The sequence below is a fragment of the Schistosoma haematobium genome, chromosome ZW (assembly GCF_000699445.3).
Source record: "Schistosoma haematobium chromosome ZW, whole genome shotgun sequence".
Taxonomy (NCBI): Eukaryota; Metazoa; Platyhelminthes; class Trematoda; order Strigeidida; family Schistosomatidae; genus Schistosoma; species Schistosoma haematobium.
The window spans coordinates 57046410-57068238 of NC_067195.1; the positions used below are offsets into that span (position 1 = coordinate 57046410).

Here is a 21829-nt window from a genome sequence, read left to right on the forward strand (position 1 = left end):
GTGTGAGGGTTGTGATATTGTCCGGGTGCCCAAACCGAAGTAGATGATTTTCTTAGGGGGCCACACCCGTAGCCTTTGACCTGAAGGTCTGATCCGCAACATAAGGAGGCACAGTCCCATAGTAGTCGGTGACCAATAATTGGTCCATACACCAGTTGTTCCTTCAGGATACTGGAGCCCATGTGCACCATTGGTCTGGAATCAGGGTTTTCCAACTCTCTGTGTCCACCAACCCGGTCAAAGCGCCGGACATTCGCTTTTCGTCCTCTCAATTTCGTAAACGACACCCCCGCCACGAGAAGGAAGTGAGTAGGACTTCCCTGGCAGAGGCTATATACGCGTGGCCATGTGAGAGCATTTTGAGAGGGAAAGCGGACTCTCCTCACTCTCGGTCGTACCAGGGCATTTGGGGGCGATTCAAGTAGAATATATTTTTCAATATAGTTAGTTGAATCTTTTTCATAATAACTCTATCACTTCATTCAATCAAAAGAATACAACCCCTTGAAATGAAGATAATCTGATCATTTAAACATAGGATATGAACCACCTAAAAATGTATTCTTCGAAAGATCTTAATCACACACAACCATTCTACTCAACTCAAACAATTCCTTTTATTTTCTTATAAAAGTTTATTTGTAATGTATAAAGATATATGAAATGATACAGAACTATTGAAGAACACAAGTCATATCTAAATAGATTTTATTTATATTTCAATCTTCTTTTTTTAACTTTAAAGAAAATATTTAATAATATTTAGAAATATTATTTACAATTGATCAAAACTAGTAAGTTATTTATTCACTCCTTTTCTGTTTTACGTTTTATTATTATTTCAATATTTTTTATTTATTCAATTAGTTCATTTTCAGTAGTTCGAGAACGTTTTACTGTTGGACTTGAATAATCATAAAATAACCATAGTTTTGGTAAATATAATTCAAATTCAGCACAATACATATCTTTATATGGAGCAACATTTCGTACAAAACGATAATGCCAATTTCTTATGAAACATTTATCATTAATTTGTTCATTGTTCATATTATCAACTGTTTCATCATTTGTTATTGAATTAATAAATTGAAATAAATCAGTCATATTTGTATTTAAAGCTTTAGCTAAACGTATTTTAATAGTTTGTTCCGATTCAATATTACGTCTCATAAAACAATAACAATAAATATATAAAGGTTTAATAAATTTCTGACGTATAACAGATGAATCATTTAGATTGGCAGTTACACTATTATCAGTAATGATATTTGATGATTTTATACAATTCAATGGTGGTACAAATGCATCTAAAAAATCTATAGCCAATTGAGGAAGATTCATAATAACTACAAAACGATCAATTGATAGTGAAATAGAATCACAATCAGCTGATTCAGTTGTGTCAGAATTTCCATATTTTCTGTAGTGCGGAAGAAGAATCTAACATATAAGAAAGAAACAAGTAATTGATAACCGATATGTTATAATACAAGACAATACAATACATAATTTAAATAACAAACTTCAACTTAATTTCGAAAACATTCCGAATATGATCAACGTAAATGATCGAGGAGGGATGCAAAAGTTTTCCACTATTAAACGATACTAGCTACAAAAATAAAACACAAAAACACTTGGTTTTTGTTTTTTCCTAAATTAAAACTTGATCATGATTGCTATCACATCGCAACTAACATGAAAACCTTGAGATACTGATTAGGTGTAGTCCTATTTTTTTAATGACTCATATGTTTATACCTACGAATTCTTGGATCTCAGAGAAATAAAAGTTAGTAAAGCTAGTGAATTTGGTTCGAAAAACCATATAATCTAACATGTTTGTCTCAAGGGAGCTGTCTTAGTAAATCTTTGAGAAAAATTTAAACATACAGGTGTTAACGTAGATTTCTCGGTCCAATCTGAGTGAAATCATAATAGCAGTTAGGTGTTATAAAACAGAGTAACGAACAAAGTTTTATCATTTAATAATAATATAAACTTCCTATTAAAACGATCTATTCTATACGGTTGGAATATCATGACACGCACCTATAAGAAAAGCAACAAACAAGCTATAGAGCAACCTTTCGAGAAAGAAATATCAGTGAACGTAACTTAAAAAGTATTAAGACATACTTAACGGAAGAATGAAGACGATAACCACATTTCAAAGTAAAACAAGGTAATGGAACAATAACACACTATCATATTCATCGTGATGTAACATAACTAAAAATCCAGCATATTTTGATAAAAATAGTGAAATACAAAGTTCATGACTTTTCCGAACCATTACATTCATTTTGATGAATCGTAGACACATTTTGTGAATGATCTCAACTGTTTAAATATGTAATAATCATATATCTAAAACACTCGAGCTGAAGAATATTAGAAAGAACAGTATCAAATATTTCAGTAGCTATGATCACCAATTACACAGTTTCCACGAGTTATATTAAAAACCAAGTAACCTATGTAATAACCATTGGACAAGTCAATTACTAAACAATAATAATATTAATTGAGGATATCACAATATCTTTCTACAATTTGGTAAAGCTAATATATTACATATTTACAAAAAATGTAGAGATACGTAATTCGCGAAACACTTCAATTTAAGAAATATAACTTTTCATTGTAAATCCATATATAAAATCATTTTTACGAAGATAGTCATCATTAATTTATAGTTCATAGTGGTTGCACAGGGAAACGAAACAATCACTAAGCAAAGTCTGAGACAGTTAATTCATTTTCTATGTAAATGCTCAGTTTAGGTAATTGTCACAAATTTATGTAATTTATGACTAACTTCACGAATAAATTCACGTCCATCCATATTGTAGCAGACAATATTTTTCAAAGGGCGTTTACGCGATGAGTTTTGGGCAACGTTTTTTTTAAGCCAAATAAACGAATCAGGATTGAGATCATTCGCCAACACATGACATCCTGCTCGACCAGCTGGAATAGAGAAAGGTCCAATGCCGGCAAATACATCATAAACAACTACACGATCTCCAGGAATAGGTCGCGGTGTAAGAAATGGATCATTAATTGGAAGAGGTGGACGCAAACTGTTAACGACTCGTGTATGTTCAGTACCTAGACGAAAAAAAATTATTTTGTTGAAAACTCAGTTAGTGCAACAAGAATATTCCTTTGACACACCAACAATGACTGCTAGGAGGTTAAGTGATGAACAAAAAAGTTTGGAAATAGGATGTACTGTCAGCTTTTATAGAAACAAGACTATTCTAGCAGATAATCAGTGTTTCCATATTTATTAATCATACAAATCATCAGAACAGTAGTCATGATTTTAGGTGGAACAAGCAGGCAACTTTCTTCAACATGGGTAATACATTAACCACTTTTTTGTACAATCTGTTTACCTTGGTGATGTGAATAATGCTAGTGCACAACTTAAAACGCCTCATTAAATAATAAAAATGTTGACATGAAACTTAGCAGTGCATTTACGATGCAACTCAGATATCAAGCTACGACATACTTCTTTTACAGTTTTAAACCGACAACCAGTAGACAGTCAGAAGGAACAAACCCAGAATGCCAACTCAGTATCCACAATTAATATACAAATGGGCAAACTGAAGACAATCACTAGCGGACATATTAAATGGAGACAATCATATGTGTGTGAGGAGTATTTTCAAAAAGCAATACAGCATAAGTAGGGCACGTAACTATCTTGAATCGATACAACTAACGAGCCATTGTAAGACACAAAATAAATAGCAAACATAATTGGTAGGAGTACCACAAATGTTGGGAAGAATATATATGACATGAAAAATCCGACTAGAGAGCCTATCACTAAACGCCAGTGTACAGTTTCTAACACTTATTTTTAAGATGAATTCATTGGGTAATATTTATCTGAAATTTTCTATGAACTCTCAACATACAAAATGTAAGTAATCACTTCAAGAACAGTAAAAATCTGCTTTACTATGGTGAAAAACAAATGGTTGCAAATATAAAAAAAAGGTAAATTTAACTAGCTGAAGTAGTCACTAATTTTTCTAATTAATTATATAAACTACCTCCGGGATATAAATGCTTGGTATGTTTAACATTGAAAAGGGTAGGTTATTTAGAAAGTTCCATGGTAGATATCCGAAATACTTGGTTTAAGGACCGATATAGTAGGTGAATTGACATTTGAAAGATTTAGAGCTATCTACCACTTTAGAATCACGGTGAGCGAAATTTCAGTACAAACTCCTAAACTTTAGACACTTAGCACGTTGTTGTCAAAAAAATAATTCATTCAAGCTGATCTTCGTGAAATTTTAAGATTTATTAGAAGACCTAAACCTAAACATGTAGACTTAAGTGGCAAGTGTTTGAAATATTAAACTATGAACACATGCAAAAAGACATTTACGGGATAACACGGATGGAATTTACAGAAAATAACAATTCAATGAAGCAATGTATTGGAACAGAATTTAAGAGAAAATTAAAAATTTAGCGGCTTTAAATAAACAGGAAATAGGACGCTCACCCAAACGCGGATTACAGTAAACTTTACTAATATCCAAGTGCAACGTTACACTGTTTTCACGCATTGATGTTATGTAATCAGGAGCACCAGCAAGTAATTCCATTTCAAAAGTACGATAAGCCGATTCAATATTCGCAGCTTTATGAATAACTGTGCGAATATTTGGTATTTTATCAAGAGCAACCTGACCTGTAGTTCGTTAGTCAGAAATGATAGGGAACAAAATAAAGACTTGTCAAATAAAATATTAAAGGTGTTAGTAATATGAAAAAATAAAGTAAATATGTCACACATGTAAGTGAATCGATAACTTTATGAATCACACAGCAAACATAAACATTTGTAAATGATAGTCATATATGGACTGACAGTTTTCCTCACTACGGAAAAATAAGTAAATAAATAGTCCTGATATTTCCAAATATATGAAAGTTCAAAAACTTTCTCGGATGTGAACCAAGAATAGTTGTCCTACTAAAACTGTTAATCCTTTCTCGAATTGCATGGATTTGTTTTTAGCCTAAGTACCACTTTAGTTGCTCTTTGAACATGCAGTGGTAAGTAAATCCACAAAATAAACAGTTCAGTAAGTCATCAACATTGACACTGCAGATACCACAGGTATTTCTAGTTTGACAACACTTCAATCAATAACACCTTCTATGATTGAATCGTGCCCGCCCAGAGAAATCAAAAATCAGAAGCGAGGAGCTCCGAAGATATATTTGATAGGCTATCAATATATCGAGAAACGAATGATCTTAACTGGCTAGAGCTTGCAGGAGAAGTTGAGCACGGCGTTCTAACTCGTGATCTGGTGTGGATGCATGGCCGAGCGCCTTCAGCTAGGTGAGTTCATTAAAACTAATTTGGTCAGCATCCAGTTTCCAATGTCGATCGGCTATGACTCCTTGGTTGGGTCCTAGAGATGATGCGACTCAATAGTTTGACATATTATCAGACATCGCTTGTAATAGGAGTCAATGGCGATTCTGTTGTTACGTTATTAAATTATTTGTAAAAGTGAGGGGACCTCTTTTGACTAAAAGAAATCTTTCTTGAGCACACTTTTAGCTGAAATGTATCTGGTGTTATATGATATTCTTGTTTACTCATTTGTTTTAATTGTATTTTCTGATAGAACTTCCCTTTCCCCTCTTATATATCCCTTGAATTATGCAGGACATACTTATTTCGGTGCACAATGGTACCGGTAATTACCTGTAAAAATAAAATAAAAACACACTAGATACTTAATAAGAACCATAGATTGAAAATATAGCTTGTTACAAACATACAGAAACTAAGTCTATCGATCTCCAAACAACATAGGGATCAAGAGAACGGTTTCACGGCAGACCCACGCCTCAATAATGTCAGCAAACGACTATCTTGAGTGCAGAAGCGGGATTTATGCCCGGTAAGTGAGGTTTACTGAAACTTCGAAAGAGCAACTAGTTTTTGAAAAAGTAAAGACATCACGTCACTCACCAATAATATGACGGTAGGGTAACGCTTCAGTTTTGAGATTAAATTGTATAACGTGACCAATTATAGTAAACCCAGTAATAGGCAAGATGAAATCAGGCAACAATTCCTTGATAACTTGTTCGAATGTGAAATTTTCATAACCGACCGACATATTCACGAGACATGGTGAGGTGACAATATTTTCCAACATATTTATCTCTTCTTCTACAACACTAACTTTTTAAATGCTTCATCGTTCAATGAATCTTCAGCTTTCAAATCGTTTAGACATTCGGGCAATTTCGGTACAGATAAATCGACTGGTTGAAGATTTGCGTAATCTTTAGGTAAATCAACGTTCCACTGATTTAAATCAGTTATAAACTGTAAGATTTTATCAGGTTCAGGCATTTGAACCAGCATCAATTTACGCAACGATCCATTTGAATCTCGGCTGAAAGTGATTTTTGTAAAGATAGAAAATGAACTATCAAGAATGAATAAACTATTTCAGGAGAAATAAATTATGATAACAAAACACTTAATGAGTAGGAGGCTTTATGTGGTGCCCAAAAACACTTATCACAAAGATTGAAAAACTTTAAACAGTATATAGAGCGTAGTCAGAATATCTTCTTAGAAGTAATTATTCTAAGTTGACATTTTCCTTAGCAAAACACTAAGGGAAATCGAGAGATGCCGAAGAAGCGGAATCTGGGCGGGATATATTAGATTAGAACAGAAAATTTATCAAATTGTAGTAATAGATAACCATGAAATCAACATATGTTACGGAAACCTGTTTTAAGCTACTGAATGTCTCTGACCATTTATATTTCTCAGTCGATACCAAACCGCATACCATCAGATTAGTAGATATTTTTTAGGATGATACTACTTGATAGAACAGTCTACCTAAAGCTAAATGCAACAGCTACAAACTCACCGTGAAACTGATAGTAAATTGAAATATTTTTGGTAACATGGGTTCAATCCTTTTTACCAATATTTCACCTAGATTTAAAACAATACATTTAATCTGGAAATCGGTAATCTGATGACTGTTTCACTGGCGAGGCGACGTGTATGGATACTTTACTGTTAACAGGTATCGTTACTAAGGTTTGACTTGATAATTTCGAATAAATTTAGAATTGTGTAGATTGGTACGAATACATTACTTACTGTTAACTGTTGCACAACTGAAAAAAAGCACTGTTATGCTGAATTTGAAGGTCGGTGCGCTACAAAAATAGAATGAATCTGTACGTTCAGAGCAAATGGACGAAGTAAAACTTAGATGTAAACAGGATTGATATAATTCTCTAAAAAATCTAACTGAAAATACTTAACATTTTCTGTATAAAATAATTATTTACTACACTTAGAGATAAGTTATGCCAATTTAAATTAAAAATAGTTACATCTATTAAAGTAACTCAAAACTGCTTTATCCTCCAATCTGACCAAGTAAAATGTTGAGTTGAATAAACTCTACACCTATCATCGTGTATTGAAGAAACAGTTTAGAATTCACTTTTAAGATGTAAACACCAGTTAATTAATTACTGACTAGAACTGACTTATCAGAGGTATGGTTGCCGTCGTTTCTGGTAGCAGAAGAAATTTTTAATCCAAAACATGTTCTAGATGTAAACGGATTATGTGTTAACCAACACACTTGTATCGGTGCAGATGAGTGAACGAAAATTCAACAGGCAGAGCAATAAGTTACGAAAAGGTCAACGAGGTTTTGAAGGAACTTAGCTTCTAATTTGTCTCAACCACAGTCAGTAGAAATGTGCATACAAATTACGACACTTCTGAGTTGTCATAATACTGTAGTGGACGAGAACACAAGTGGGACAATCGAATGTATTTGAATACAAAATTACAGAACATCTTAGTAAAATTGGAGAATCATACAACAAATACTTCAGACAATCGTCTCAGACTTGATTGTTCTTTCGTCTCCACACCAACCATTCTTTGTCCCCGTTCTCTTTTCTTTGATCTTCTTAACCTTCTGCATCCAGGCATTTTACTTTCGATTGACGATACGTACTACTTATATCTGTCGACATCAGTAGCACACACCACAATACTATTCAGCCGAATAGTGTTGGGAACTATCGACAAAGATTCAGTACAGAAGTCACTTATCTGCCCTTAGACTCAACTACATATCAAACGTTGGATCGCTTAAATTCATCAAACTAACAAGACAATTTTATATGAATAAACTCACAGGTTTTGTACGACTGCTTTAGTCGTACAGCATGTGTTTAGTGCACATCCCGGCTGACGAGATCTGTTATTCTGTTCGAGATAGAGTGAGGATATATACAACTTTGATGTATGGGATGTAAAGTCGTTTCGTGAGACAAATTGAAAACGATTTCAAAATACCTCAGAAATATATTACTTTCACGCCACTAAATGATTGGAGTCAGGTTTTTCCTATTACTATAGGTAGAACTACACTAGCTATAATCTTAGAAATTCATATAATTCAAAATATAGAACTACCATACGCCGCTACAATTGTAGCTAACCATTAAAAGCATTGCATTGGTTAATGTCAAAATCCACATATACGCCTGAGGAGTTTGGTAATAAGCAACCAAAGAGAGATGAATTTCTCATCAAGCAGGTACTTTCTAAGAGTTAAACAATTCAGTATAAATATGAAATGAGTTGTGTTGACGATAACAATCTAAACATTATACTAGGAAACTTACTAAGTTTTAGATATTTTAGGTAGTCGGATAAAAGGACAGAAAAATGGTCTCAACTTCTCTAAAGACGTCTTGACATGTTTATCACAATGAATACCGACGAATATCATTGGGACTTTACGTTTAAAGTAAGATCGATCCAATTTTATGTCGTTTGTCGGCGGAAGTTTATCGCACGGTTTCAAAACTTCTTTTAACTCCGAGCGATTTTCTGTACAAGGAAGTTGTTCATTCGTATGATTTATGTTGGAGGTCATCAGTGATTTCGACAAATACTTAACTGAATACACAGGAAAAAATATGGAAGTGGGTCTGAGGTAAGCAACAAAAGAGATTCTCGTTGCCTTGAAAGTTAAGAAAAAGGTACAATTAGTACATAGTATTCATAATCTGAAAGGGTTTCAGGTAATATCTACTACAAAAGTCTGTTGTTGACCACAGTTAATGTTTATGAAATTCACAACACCCAGTTATTACACACAAACCGTTGTCACAACTAGATGACACTCAACTGACAGAAACCATATTACAATCTAATGTCAAGATAAGTCAGTGAGAATCTAAAATACTGATTTAGACACTTTTAATTAGTAATTTACCCATGACAGTCTAGTTTTATCGACAGTTTAAACGCTCAGCAATATTAATTGCCAGACATGAAGTATTTAGTGTCTAGAACACTCATAACCGTTGAGTTACAAAATAATGAAAGTGGTAGACAGTAAACACACTAACACAACCATGAGTCTCATAGTTCAGGAGGCATTTAATGCCATAAACTAACACCTGAAACACCAACATCTAAAAACTCTATACCCACAGAATTCTCATAACGTGAATGTGCAATTATCCTGGAGAGATTAAAAGGCATCACTGCATTTTAATTACATTTTTGTGACAGATAACATAATAGAAAAGGATCATATAGTTTACGATGTTACAGCTTATGAAATGGTGCAGGGATATGAAAGAAATCCGTATATAACTGACATCGATCGGTCAATAACAACTTACTGGTTGTGGTCCAACAGATGGTGCAACTCATTAGCTTGAAACGGTATTAGATGTGATTGAGAACAGAAGCCAATGGCTGTAATCATCATTCACATTCGTCTTATAATCCAGAAACTGCTTTAACTGGGAGGATCCCAGTTCTGACATTCATATTGGTTGAAAGTTCTTTTGAGTTCCATATGTTCAATTCTTGCCTTTATATCTGCACCAGGTCCCTCTTGTTAATCGATGATGATGCCCACATCTTCCAGAGTCTCTCCATCAAGTGTGACTGAATCAGTGTTCCCCGTGTTTTGTTTCAGGATCTTGCTTTTTCCCTAGTGTATTTTGAGCCCTAATGCTACAGACAGGTGTTGTTGTTACACTGACTGTCCTCACCTGCATTTGTCGGTGTATACGGGATAGAGGAGCTCGGTTATCTGCGAAGTCCCAATCGTCCAGTTGCATTCAACCTGTCCATCGTATTCCGTGCTTCCCCTCAGATGTAGGTTTTCATAATACACTCAACTGTCGGAAGAAAGAGGGGAATGTAAGCAGCCTTGTATGACTCCGGTCATCACTTGGAACGCATCTGCCAGCATTCCTTCATCCACGACTTTGAAGCGTAATCCCTCCTATGAATTCCGGATAATGTTGACAATTTTCGCAGGTACACCACAGTGTCTAAAGAGGTTCCATAAAGTTCTTCGATCTACGCTGTCAATCGCCTTCTCATAGTCAATGAAGTTGATGGGTAGTGATGAGTTCCATTCAATTGATCGTTCAATGATGATCCGTAGTGTCGCAATTTGATCTGTGCACGACCAATGCTTATGCAATCCGGTGTGTCGATCCTAAAGTTGGGTGCCCACTAAATCTTTCATTCGGTTGGACAACACTCTGTTGAAAACCTCTCGTGGTACTGATTGTAGTGTGATCCCTCTGTAGTTCTCACATTTGCTCAGATCTACATTCTTTGATATCTTCATTTCGGTCTGTTGGCACTTGTTCCTCTGCAATGTCGGTTGTTATTTCAAGCCCATATAGCTTATTCTAGCTTCCGGACAGGCCAATTTATTCATTCTTCTGGAGTCACGTTTTGACCTTGTTAGTTATTCGCTTATCAACCTTGACTGTTTTTATGTAAGCGTATGCGTTTCTCATCTTACTCATCACATGACTGTAACATATTTTTGTTCGACTATCAATATCGATCCACATTTAACTAAATTGAGTTGATTCACCCGCCTTCTCCATTGTGTGCCGTTCCGTTTTGCTTCGCTTTCCGATCAACGATTTTATGAAATATACGCACTGAAACTTAATTTTCATATTTGACTCACTTAATTCCGTTAATCACTGACGCGATTTAAGTCGCTGGTAATACACGAGGATTGACGATACGTTTATTTCAATAGTAATCACTCATACGATTCAAATAAAGTCAGATATCGGGCCACTAAACCTCCCCCCAAATATTCCTGAACAGAACGTGGAGCATGTCCGCAGTTGCTCCTATGTTTGACTTCAGTGCTCCGGCTGTTATGTTTTCTCTTCCTGCTGCTTTGCCGCTCTTGATTTGTCTTATGGCCATCCTGATTCCTTTGGTCGTTGATGCAGTGACATTAATAGAAAGGTCTGTATGTGCTGCTTCGATATCCGGTGGATTCAGTGGTGCTGGCCCATTCAAGAGTTCCCTAAAGTGCCCCCCCATGTGTTCTTGGATTTCAGTGATTAGCCTGCCTTTTCCGTCTTTGATTGGTCTCGACGGTTCACTACATTTCCCTCCCACATTGTTCGTTACGTCATATAGTTGTCTCATATCTCCTTCTCTTGTAGCTTTATCCTCTGTTCCTGCTAGGTCTTCCAAGTACTTCTGATTGTCGGTTTTAATGCTCCTCTTCACCTGCTTGTTTGTTTCAGTGTATTCAGCTTGTGACTTGGCCCTCTCTGTTCTTGTTCGACTGTTGTTAGTTGCTGTCTCCTTGTTCTTCCTTTATTGAATACTGTCTAAAGTTTCGATAGATGTCCAATCCTTATGATGATGGTTCTTGCGGCTCAGAACATCCTGACATGTTGAAGTTAGTGCTTGTTTGATCCCTTTCCAGTTATCCTTCATAATAGTTTCATCTTCGTTGGATAGCTATTGTAGGGTTTGGAACACACTGTTCAGAGCTATCTTGAATTCGTCCAGTTTGACTGTATTTCAAAAGAAGTTTGTATTGAACCTTTGAACTACTGTTTCTCCAGTTGTCCAGTGTTTCTTTAGCTTCAGTTTGATTTTGGCCACAACCAGTTGGTGGTGATCTGGAGTTATGTCAGGCTCTCTCCTGCTTCACACGTTTTCCATTGAACTTCTGAATCTCTTAGGGATGCTTTGATGATCCTGGATCCATGAGATTCACATCCCATAAGTGCACTTTGTGCTCCTACGGACAGCATCACAGCAAATCCCTGAGTGTGTGAGTCATCTTCCTCTTTGTGACCAGAGTACAGCAGCATCTCTCCTGAATTCAAACTTTTCTGTTCAGCTTGGGTCCAATGGGTTTCACTGATTCCGAGCACTGTCAAGTTGTATCTCCTCATTTCTGTAGGTATCTGATTGGTCCTCCCGGTCTCTCACATTGTCTGGACATCCATCCCATGTACCTATACTAATTGCTGCTCTGGTTGTTAGAAGGGGAGATCGGTCTCATAACTTTCGGAGAATCTTGGCTTTCACCATGTGGCTCCACAATTCCTCCGAATGAAGATCGTCCAACTCTCAGGGCAGAGTTTAAATGGTCCAATTGATTTATTCTGATTAGGGATTTTTGGCAAAGCCGTTTCCTACGAGGCGGGGTTGCTGACCCCGTGTCCAACCCTCTATCTTTACCCGGGCTTGATACCGGCAGTGAACCTAGAAGAGCTACAGGCGAAGCTCGGCTACCCAATACGGCCATATAATTAGAACAATTCCAGAGAACCGTAGTCCGAAATAATGACAGTGAAAACTTGGTCATCAAACAAAAAATATCATGAAACTAAGATTTTGACAGAAGATAACATCTAACTAAACGTATATTTCGTTCTAAAACAAATAATTTATGTACAAAAATTATCTTCAATAAGATTTGTTTTTATAAGTCACATAAAAAGTCCACAACGTGATTCTAGCAGACATCTTTCTATAAAAACAGCAGGTGAAATACCACAAGCTCCAGCAGTTAGCTGACAAGAAAGGCCCGAAGACTTAGTTGTCGGACAGGAGTCTTCCATCTTTGAAACATTGATTTTAATATCGGTATGGTTACTGTCATCACTATCATACTCTTTTTTCACCTCATCACTTAAGAAACTTTCTTCTGTCTTGTAATTTGTCTTAATACCAACAGCAGTTCTATCACAATCTACAGCGTCGAATTCCCCTGTTTCTGACTTAGGCTTGGTTTCGGAATCGTTTGCTGATGTTTGTGCTTGATGATTGAGTTTAGCAATTACAGTTTTTTCATACATTTGAAGAACATCAATCCAACGAATATGCTGATTACTAGAAAGTGGTGGCATAGGACCACACAACTCAACTATATAAGGTTCATATACAAACTGAAGTGGAGATGTATGGTTTTTTGCGTTATGATTCTAAAAAACAACGTGATAAAGCCAAATAACAATTTTAGTAATAAAAAAAGTAATGGTAATTATAAAAGCAACGGTTGTCTAGGAAAAGAGAAAGAAGTCTGAATTTTTATGTATGTTCTTCTAGAAAATCTTACCAATAAAGAAAAACATATGAGTAAATAAAACGAAATATATTTTGGAAACATATTTAGTAACTAGATGGTTTGAATCAGCTGAAAAATTTTAGGTAGTTAAGCACTAAACAGTAGGCTGTTTTTAAATAACTCATTTATCAGGTGACTTTTTATGTATATAACTTTGATCTACACTTTATTGTGCAGGGGCTACTGATATTAACCAGTTGTCCCCACGAGTAGACTGTAGCATGGCAGTGGAAGAATAGATAGTTCATTTAACTTTAAAACATCAGGTTACAAGTTTCGACAAAAGAAGCAATTTTTTCGAATCCGTGTCGAGATTCCATCATATACCTGTGGTGGCTTGGCTTCGCTAATCAGTCACTTTGATAACCGTTATTATATAAATCCTAACGGTGTCTAAATTGAGGTGATAAGAAGCGGCAACCACAGTTTATTAGCGGACAGTACAGATAACAAAGCTACAAGCACATTGAGTGAATTCGAAGAAGTGAGGCGAATGTATATATGCGAGCAAATACAGAGGCAAATTTGCACTCGCATCGAATAAGGCGCAGCTAGGCAAGGCAAAGGCTAATAATAGGATTCGAGTACGTATATACATGGGGAAGACAATGACTCATTAAGCGATATTTAAGATATTAACATTTTAGCTAGAGAGTCAGTCAATTAGTAACAACGCAGAACTTCGTACGTACGTACATCAGTTCAAGTTGCCATACCACATTAGCACACAGATACAATTGTCGATTCAAATCCCATAGTGGTAGAGGTAGTAAAACTATAAGCAGTAATCGGGAAGATTAGGGTTTGAAGATGTTATCCAAGGAGTATAATCCAGTGAAATAAATTTGGAAAGAGAAAAAAAGGGACATGGAGAATTTAGAAGATTAGAGATATGTGTGTAGGCTGTCACATGTGATCGAGCATACACGTTTATACAGACATGATAGTGGTCATAAAAATACAAAGAAATAGACGAATTGTCACTGTTCCAAAAACACTATCTGTAAATAAATTAATAAAAGGGCTCGACAAAACTGACCGCAATCAAAATTGATTGTGGAAGAGTTGCTATATACCAAATAACTATTAGTGACAAGAAATTTAAGATAGGCGCTCAACTACATCCCCACCTAGTACGAATCCAGGCACTGAAGCACATAAGTAGCGAAGGAATACTTCGTATTAAAAGGAAGATAAATGCATCCGAAACATACCCGACATTATTATTCAAAACGACCAGAGGAATGTATTTTGTTAGACCTTTTACCAAACAAAACTATCTCATCTGTGCTTCTAAGTCGATAAGAAAATTTTATAGATGATCAATCCCATTAGGACAGCGGGATCATGTTAACAAAACGGATAACAAGGTAATCGAAAACATGATTTGGAAAGGCATTTACAAGGGAATAGTAAGACTCAAGATTTAGGGGAAAATGAATTTAGACTAGTCCGACTGATTATAAGCCATATCACTCTAAGAATGTGAATTTGTAAACTGTGTATTAGATAACTAATAAATCTTCAAGTGCATGATAATTTGTCCCAGTTGTGAAAATGCGCCTAACACTTAGTCTCGCCCCCTGTTTAGACAGACTACTTCATAAATATTCCCCTTCATTCAGTAAAGTTATTCTAAACCCAAGATTTGTTGGTTGAAAATCAAATGCTGTAACCACTAATTCTCCTCTCCAAGTCCGATATCTGTACTTAGAGAAACAGCATGAATAGATGTCAAAATCTATATCAGAATAAAAGTAAACGTACCGTGTTTTGACTAGGAATCAAAACAGTGTCCTGTTGTTTCCGAAGAGAAGCTGTGGGAGGGAGATGTATCATGTGGTGTGTTCCACTGACCCAGTTGTTTGTGAGACCACCAGTAGGTGGGGCTACTGGAAGCATAGAAGGTGGAGCCATAAAACCGCTCACAGGAGTGACTATTGGACGTGTTGGGAACGCAGAACTGGGTGCATGCCCCAGAGCCTGCGTAGGTGGTGGTATGTATGAAGGAGGGACGTACACTGATGGTGGGATAAATGTCGCAGGAGCCCGACGTCCAAAAGCTGAGGTAGGTGGAATGAGCATATTTGTTCGGGGTGTTGGGGGAATATTGTTCTTCCGCTTTTCTCCTTCAGATTCAGTTGTGATTGGACCATTAGGGTCATCAGAACCACGGGTATTTTCTAATACTTTTAAAGTTCCACTTTCCTCTTCTTCCTCTCGTTCTCGCTTTTCCCTCAACATACATTCACGTTCTAACTCAGAATCGTAAAATGCCATCGAGGAGGACTGCGAAGGAAAATGAAGGGAAAGATTTATTTGCGAAGCAGTTAATTTTGGAATTACACTTCAAAATTCAGTTACATTATACTATCCTTTCATGCGAGAATTAACAACTAACAGAACATATAGTCAGGAGTCCAATCCATTTTATATATTGGTAGTTTGAATCTTCTCATAGATGTATTGGACTGCAATCGACCAGTCTCTGGATACAGTAGCTAAGACGATAACGCGATGGCGTTTGAGACGAACGGTATTGGGTTCGAGTCCCAGGGTGGGCACTGACTCTAGGATGCAGGTACATCCATCTGATAAGTCCCAAATGGGATGAAGCGTGCGCCCTAGATCCCACTGCTAGCTACCATCCACTTCTGCTTGTAATACAGTCAGGAGGTAGTGACTACACTATTATGACTCATAAGTTTTTACCCTAGTTTAAATCCATTGGACACAGGAAGTACAGTTTCTTTAAATTTGTAAAGAAGCACTTTGTTTCGGTGTGACCCGAAAACAAATAGGCAACCATATTTCTTAGCTCCCCGGTACCGCATAAAATGTGAGTGCTGATTCTACCAAAATCTCAGACAACCCAGTTTGAAGCAATTGGTAAATCTCTAAGCAATAAAATACTTAAGGTTTCACAGATACTAGTTATGATCTTCCTTCACAACATTACTCTTTTGTTCATATTAGATTAGAACAAACGAATACACACAGTATCGGTATACAGTACGCTATTGTAATTCATTACCTTGGCACATGCAAAAATTACCATCAATGTAATTCACAAAAGTAAGAGTAAACAACATACTTGGAATGTCACTTCAGATACACTAAAAAAGCATCACTGATTGCCATGGAATAAAGCGAATCTTCTAAATTCCATAAACAATTTTTCCTCTAAGTAACTTTTCCAAACGCTTTCGTTTAATCTAAATGTTTATTATCAACGCAGATTCTGGTACAATTAGGAATCAAAACCAGTGTCTCACACAAATCAAGGGATAATATTATTTAAAAATAAATGAAGGAATGGATGTATGGTCAATGAGTAAATTAACAAGAATGGTTTTTAAAAAGAGATACGATTCAGTTGAAAATATGCTTAAGGGTAACTTCTTTCAGTTAAGGAAAATTTTCTAAATGTTACGAAAAACATCACAGGAAGCTAGAATAGGATTGTCATTGGCTTCTATTCCGTGCCACAACTAAAGTATCATCACTCGGCAAGAACATACTACTGAACCTCAGCAGTACATGGTATAGTCATTGAATGTCAGCAGCCCTTCGGAGACAACGATAGTCGAATACAAGGAATTGCTGAGAAACCTTAACTCAGAGACCAGGCTTCACAAGCAGAGAAAAACTCGCACCAATGCGTTGTAAACCTAACCCTTTACAGCCAGACGAACATCATGACGATGCTCAATATGACGCAGATTAGAATAAGCCACTGTAGCCTTTACCATACGTACATTAACTTTAACTATCAGGTCAATACCAGCACTCACACAAATACCAAGGTACAAAGAACTTCTGACTACTCTTAACGGCTCACCACAGAATAGGTGCAGACACATGTTCCTGCCAGTCTTGGAAAAGTGCTTTGCATTTGGGTGCAAGTTACATGCCCAATTTACGGAAACTAATCATCAACTCATTAAATGTTATTTGTATAACCTGAGTATCATCGCGTAGCATCACAATATGACCCAGCTACTCAAGACTAGAAAGTCTTCAAAAAACAGATCCGCATCACTATGTACTTCCGTCAGAGCTGTTTCTAGAAAATCATTGGTAGCAAGGTCGAATATAAATAGTGGGAATAGCAAACGTTCTCATAATTCCACTGCTGAAATGTAACAACAGAAAGAGGCATTTGTATATCCTAATTATTCCCCATGCGTTTATAAACAGTGCCTTTACAGATTAGTGTTCAGTGAATCTAAGACAGCTTTGATATTAAGAAACACGGAGTTGGTCGGCAAAAAGCGTGAAAAGGTACCAAGATTTGGAGGTGTTATTTATACATCGATAGCCGGAACAAAAACCGCACTGCTCTTTATGCGTTATTCTTCCACGGGTTTCGTACAATTCGCAGATTATGATGAGTGCAAATAACTCAGACTCGATAGAAACCACACTTGTCCCCCAACTGTCATGACATAGATTACGTGGAAACTTTAAAAGATAGGAAGGGCAATCACTTCGATACAAGATGCCGGAACATTTCGTCTCCCAAACCCTCCCAAACAACCGAGTTAGTTTTCTGACTACATATTCATCACTACCACTGAAAAGAGCTGAGAGCAGACACTTTGGGGTTAGTGACTTACGACGCTTCAGGAGTCCGAATTCCTTAATGACCTTTACCTTGTTAAAACAGAATAAGAAATTACCTAGAGCTATACAAAATTGTTCAAAAACAAGACATACTAGGGAATAGCCAGGAAATCAGTCAGTTGTGAAAAGTAGGATCTAGCACAAATGCATCCCGGCCCAAATTGCTAAGCCCCACATCAGCAAAGTGAGAAGAAAGAGACAAGATGAAAAGTAAATGGAAGCATACCCTAAAACAAATGCGTCAATCTATGTTACTATATTAGATAAGCACAATAAGATCAAATCGGGAAGGTGATTATTGACGGAATCGAGATGGTGGTAGTATGATAGTTAAGAATAATAAATATTGATATGGCCTGGGATGAAGCTATTTAGGAAGAAAAAATGACGCTCAAGATTCGCTAGCCACTGATTCCGATCATAGAACAGACCGTAATCAGGTAGTTTTCATCTAACAGCACGACTTAATCAAACAGTCAATAACTTCAAGGAATGACCCCACATCTTGACTCAATTATTCAGATTCCTTGCAAGTAGTTAAACACGCGTAAAATAATTTTTAACCGTAGTTAATGAAGGCTAATAGCACACGAACGATCTGGTACCGTATCCCTAAATCCAGCATTACTCAGTTCTTCCATCATAATTGAGCAATTTTTTTGAAAACAACTGTGAGAAAATACTAGTAACCACTACGGTTGGTAGCCAGCCAGTCACAGCGTACTGTAGATAGAAGTGAAATGGTCAATATTTTCGGTCGCTTCACTCACTATGCTTAGACTACATAACTTGATGAATCAGCTCTGAAGGAAAATTGTCTTTAGAAAAAAATCAACTTCAAAAATTATTACAGTCACATAAGGTATTTAGGAACATTTTTAATCAACGTTTATGTCAAGCAAATTTATAACCGCCAAACTCAGCCAATGAGAAAGGATTCTATTACATCAGCTAAATGTTAAGATGTATTTTTATTTTTAATTGTGACAGCTGACAGGTGGTATTCAGAGCAAGATTTAAGGCACGAAAGATAAGGCGATATATTGTATACTCGAACTACGTGTTAAGTGTGGCATAAAACAACGCTTTGATTATTCATTTACGACCCCATATAACTCGCGCAACTTGGGATATCAATAAGTTTGAAAATAAGAACATTATTTGTTGGTTAGTTAATTAATCGATGGATTACACTTCACCTAGCCATTTTAATTTACGGGGAATTCCCAAGATACCCATTACGAGGGCAACTAAAATAATTTGTGATAAACAATCAAACCACGTTAGTTTTACGTGACATCTGAAGTGGTGACCGTACGTTTACTGAATTAGGGTAAGCTGGGTGAAAATAAACCTTCATGTTACCGTATATGGCAGTCTGATTCACAGTACTTTCTTCTACACCAGACATGAATGGTGTAAGATGTAATGATACAAACGAAGGTAGTACGATGAATGAGAATAAGCCTAAGACTTCGCAACCAGATGTACTCATGCACAAGGTTTCAACTAGTATGTTGTGGGGACTTACAACTTATCACGTTGTTTAAAGCAACAAATAATTCGGTTTATTTCAATGAATCGATAGGTTGAGTCAGTATATTTAAACCACTAAGCGGTCACTCAGGGTGACAGACAATGTTTAAGAATTACTACCACTTACACATTAATAACACCCAATTTTGCCGTTATTTATTAGACATTTTAGAGAACATATGATCAGAAATACAAGTAATTGCATACACAAATAAGACCAGTGTTACTGAAACTCAAGGACAAATGTGATCACGGAAATAACTTACAGGTTTAGTTCGATTTTTCTTGATTATCTCTTTATTTTCCTTTTTATAATTCTCAATATAACGTTTTGTTTCTTCGACATTTATATCGTTTGTAAGATTGTAAACTATAAGATAAGTAAAAAGTCAGGAGTCATACTCAGGCTTTCTATTTTTTCTAGGTAGAGATTGTACTCTTCTAAGCAGTCAAAATCATCCTCACGTTTATTAAAACTGTCATAAATTCCATTTAGAAATGTCAACATACTCGCCCAGTAGCTTTTTGCGAATATCTATTTCTTTTTGTACCAAAGGGTCCTCAAACAGCTGGTAACGAAAACTGGTTTTGCGTATAGGAGTTTTGCATTGGGCACATAAACCTGAACCTCGAACAAAAAGCACTTCGACACAGTTTTCACACCTTGAGTGAACATCATGAATATTGTATACACTTACAGTGAGTGACCACATACGTTAACCATCAATTTTAACTGTGGGTTACTGTACTTGCTAGACCTGCAGCTTGGACATGACTGTGACTGACCAATCATCTGGACGACCAATTCCCGATGCCGACCTTGTTTATATTGAACTCCCTCTCGAACAAGGTTCAAATGGTTCAAATGGTTGTGGACGGAATAGAAGAAGCTTTCGCTTAACAGGCTTACGTGTCTAGTAGCAGGGGATCACCAAATCCTCCAGGCAGGAACCTAGGTATGTTAACAATAAAAGAGGAAAAGAAATTAGTAAATCATAGTGTGATACTATCCTTAGTCCTTAAGAATAGATCAAGTTTCCTCTTAAAGGACTCCTGGGAAGTCGCTTGAACTAGCTTAACCAGCGGCGAATTCCAGCATTTGACAACTCTTAAGGAGTAGAAGTTGTGTCTGCAGTCCGTTCTGCCATGTTGTCTCCAATTTCTGGGTGTTACCCGTAGGTTTGTATTGAGACTAAGCTTAAGTAGGTGTTTAAGGATATGTCCAGGAGTGTTAAGGATAGCGTACGCCATTAAAAGGTCACCTCTAAGACGCCTATACTCTAATGGGTAATGGTTAATTGATTGGAGGCACTGTCCATAAGGCTTGAATTTGAGCACCCGAGATGATTTCGTGGCTGGCTGTTGAATACGTTCTAGAGTGTCCTTGTCCTACTGGAGTAAGGAGGTTAATATTGTTTTTCTATACTCCAAATAGGGACGAATAAAACTGTTGAAGATTATGTTGAAAGTTTTTCCGTCAAACTGGCCAAAAATGCGCTTCAATGTCACCAGTGCAAGGTTTGCTCGGAAGGCATTTTTGTCAGTTAGCGTAATACTTCAGACCGTAGGTTACCAGCACTTCTAAATCTTTTTCAACTTGAGATACTTCGAGAGAGGAGTTTCTTAAGGTTTACCTGTAGTCTGCAACATGTCTCAAATGGACTACTTTACAAGTATAAAACTAAGATAAAACAGTTTATTTTCTTGTAGTTACGCCTGGAAGTTAGTACGCGGGTCTGGAATTTCGCTCGAGACCTAGAAGTATTGCATATCTACACAATGCAGGAGTCCTGTTCAGACTGTTCACTTGGTTGGTTCGGAATGGAGCTTTCGCTTGACGGGGTTCCGCGTCACGTTGCAGTAATTCATCGACGCCCATGTACATTAAACAAGATAATAAAAATATTATTCAATCAGGATTGGATATTGACTACAGTCTTTCAGGGTATGTCAGATTTCCCACCAAAAGACTCCTGAGAAGTTACTAAGACCATCTCCGTCAGTATGAAATCCCGGAACTTGACTACTCGTATTAACTGGATGTGCTACATTCCAACACACCCAGTCGTGCCTACAATTTGTGGTACTCCCTTCATAGATTGTGAGAGGGCTGAACTAAATTATATACCCGACGGGACGTCCACAAGAGTATAAAACGA

The 21829-nt window shown here is 36.6% G+C and overlaps 1 protein-coding gene across 2 annotated transcripts; it reads right to left on the reverse strand.

Annotated features, from left to right (window-relative positions):
- Positions 1-685: 685 nt before the first annotated feature.
- Positions 686-20693, reverse strand: MNAT1 (CDK-activating kinase assembly factor MAT1). Of its 2 annotated transcripts, XM_051211853.1 has the most exons (11): positions 20369-20693; positions 20181-20333; positions 20073-20146; positions 19937-20040; positions 15276-15797; positions 10914-13365; positions 8755-10877; positions 6035-6467; positions 4544-4732; positions 2825-3117; positions 686-1443 (listed from the first exon to the last, which is right to left on the reverse strand). In XM_051211853.1, exons 1-6 carry the CDS (start codon positions 20461-20463, stop codon positions 12871-12873), a joined length of 1443 nt encoding a protein of 480 aa, XP_051071962.1. In that variant the 5' UTR covers positions 20464-20693; the 3' UTR covers positions 686-1443; positions 2825-3117; positions 4544-4732; positions 6035-6467; positions 8755-10877; positions 10914-12870. The 2 variants fall into 2 exon arrangements, with proteins under 2 accessions (XP_051071962.1, XP_051071961.1); XM_051211852.1 differs by having other exon boundaries at positions 9766-13365; positions 15276-20040.
- Between the last annotated feature and the right edge of the window lie 1136 nt (positions 20694-21829).

What these genes read in the sequence shown, in the direction of transcription:
- MNAT1 (XM_051211853.1), bottom strand. Translation starts at nt 20,463, where the DNA reads ATGATTGGTCAGTCACAGTCATGTCCAAGCTGCAGGTCTAGCAAGTAC. An exon ending in AACGTATGTGGTCACTCACT is followed by an intron (nt 20,334 to 20,368) that starts GTAAGTGTATAC and finishes TGTTCACTCAAG; the next exon opens with GTGTGAAAACTGTGTCGAAG. An exon ending in AGAAAAAATAGAAAGCCTGA is followed by an intron (nt 20,041 to 20,072) that starts GTATGACTCCTG and finishes CTTATCTTATAG; the next exon opens with TTTACAATCTTACAAACGAT.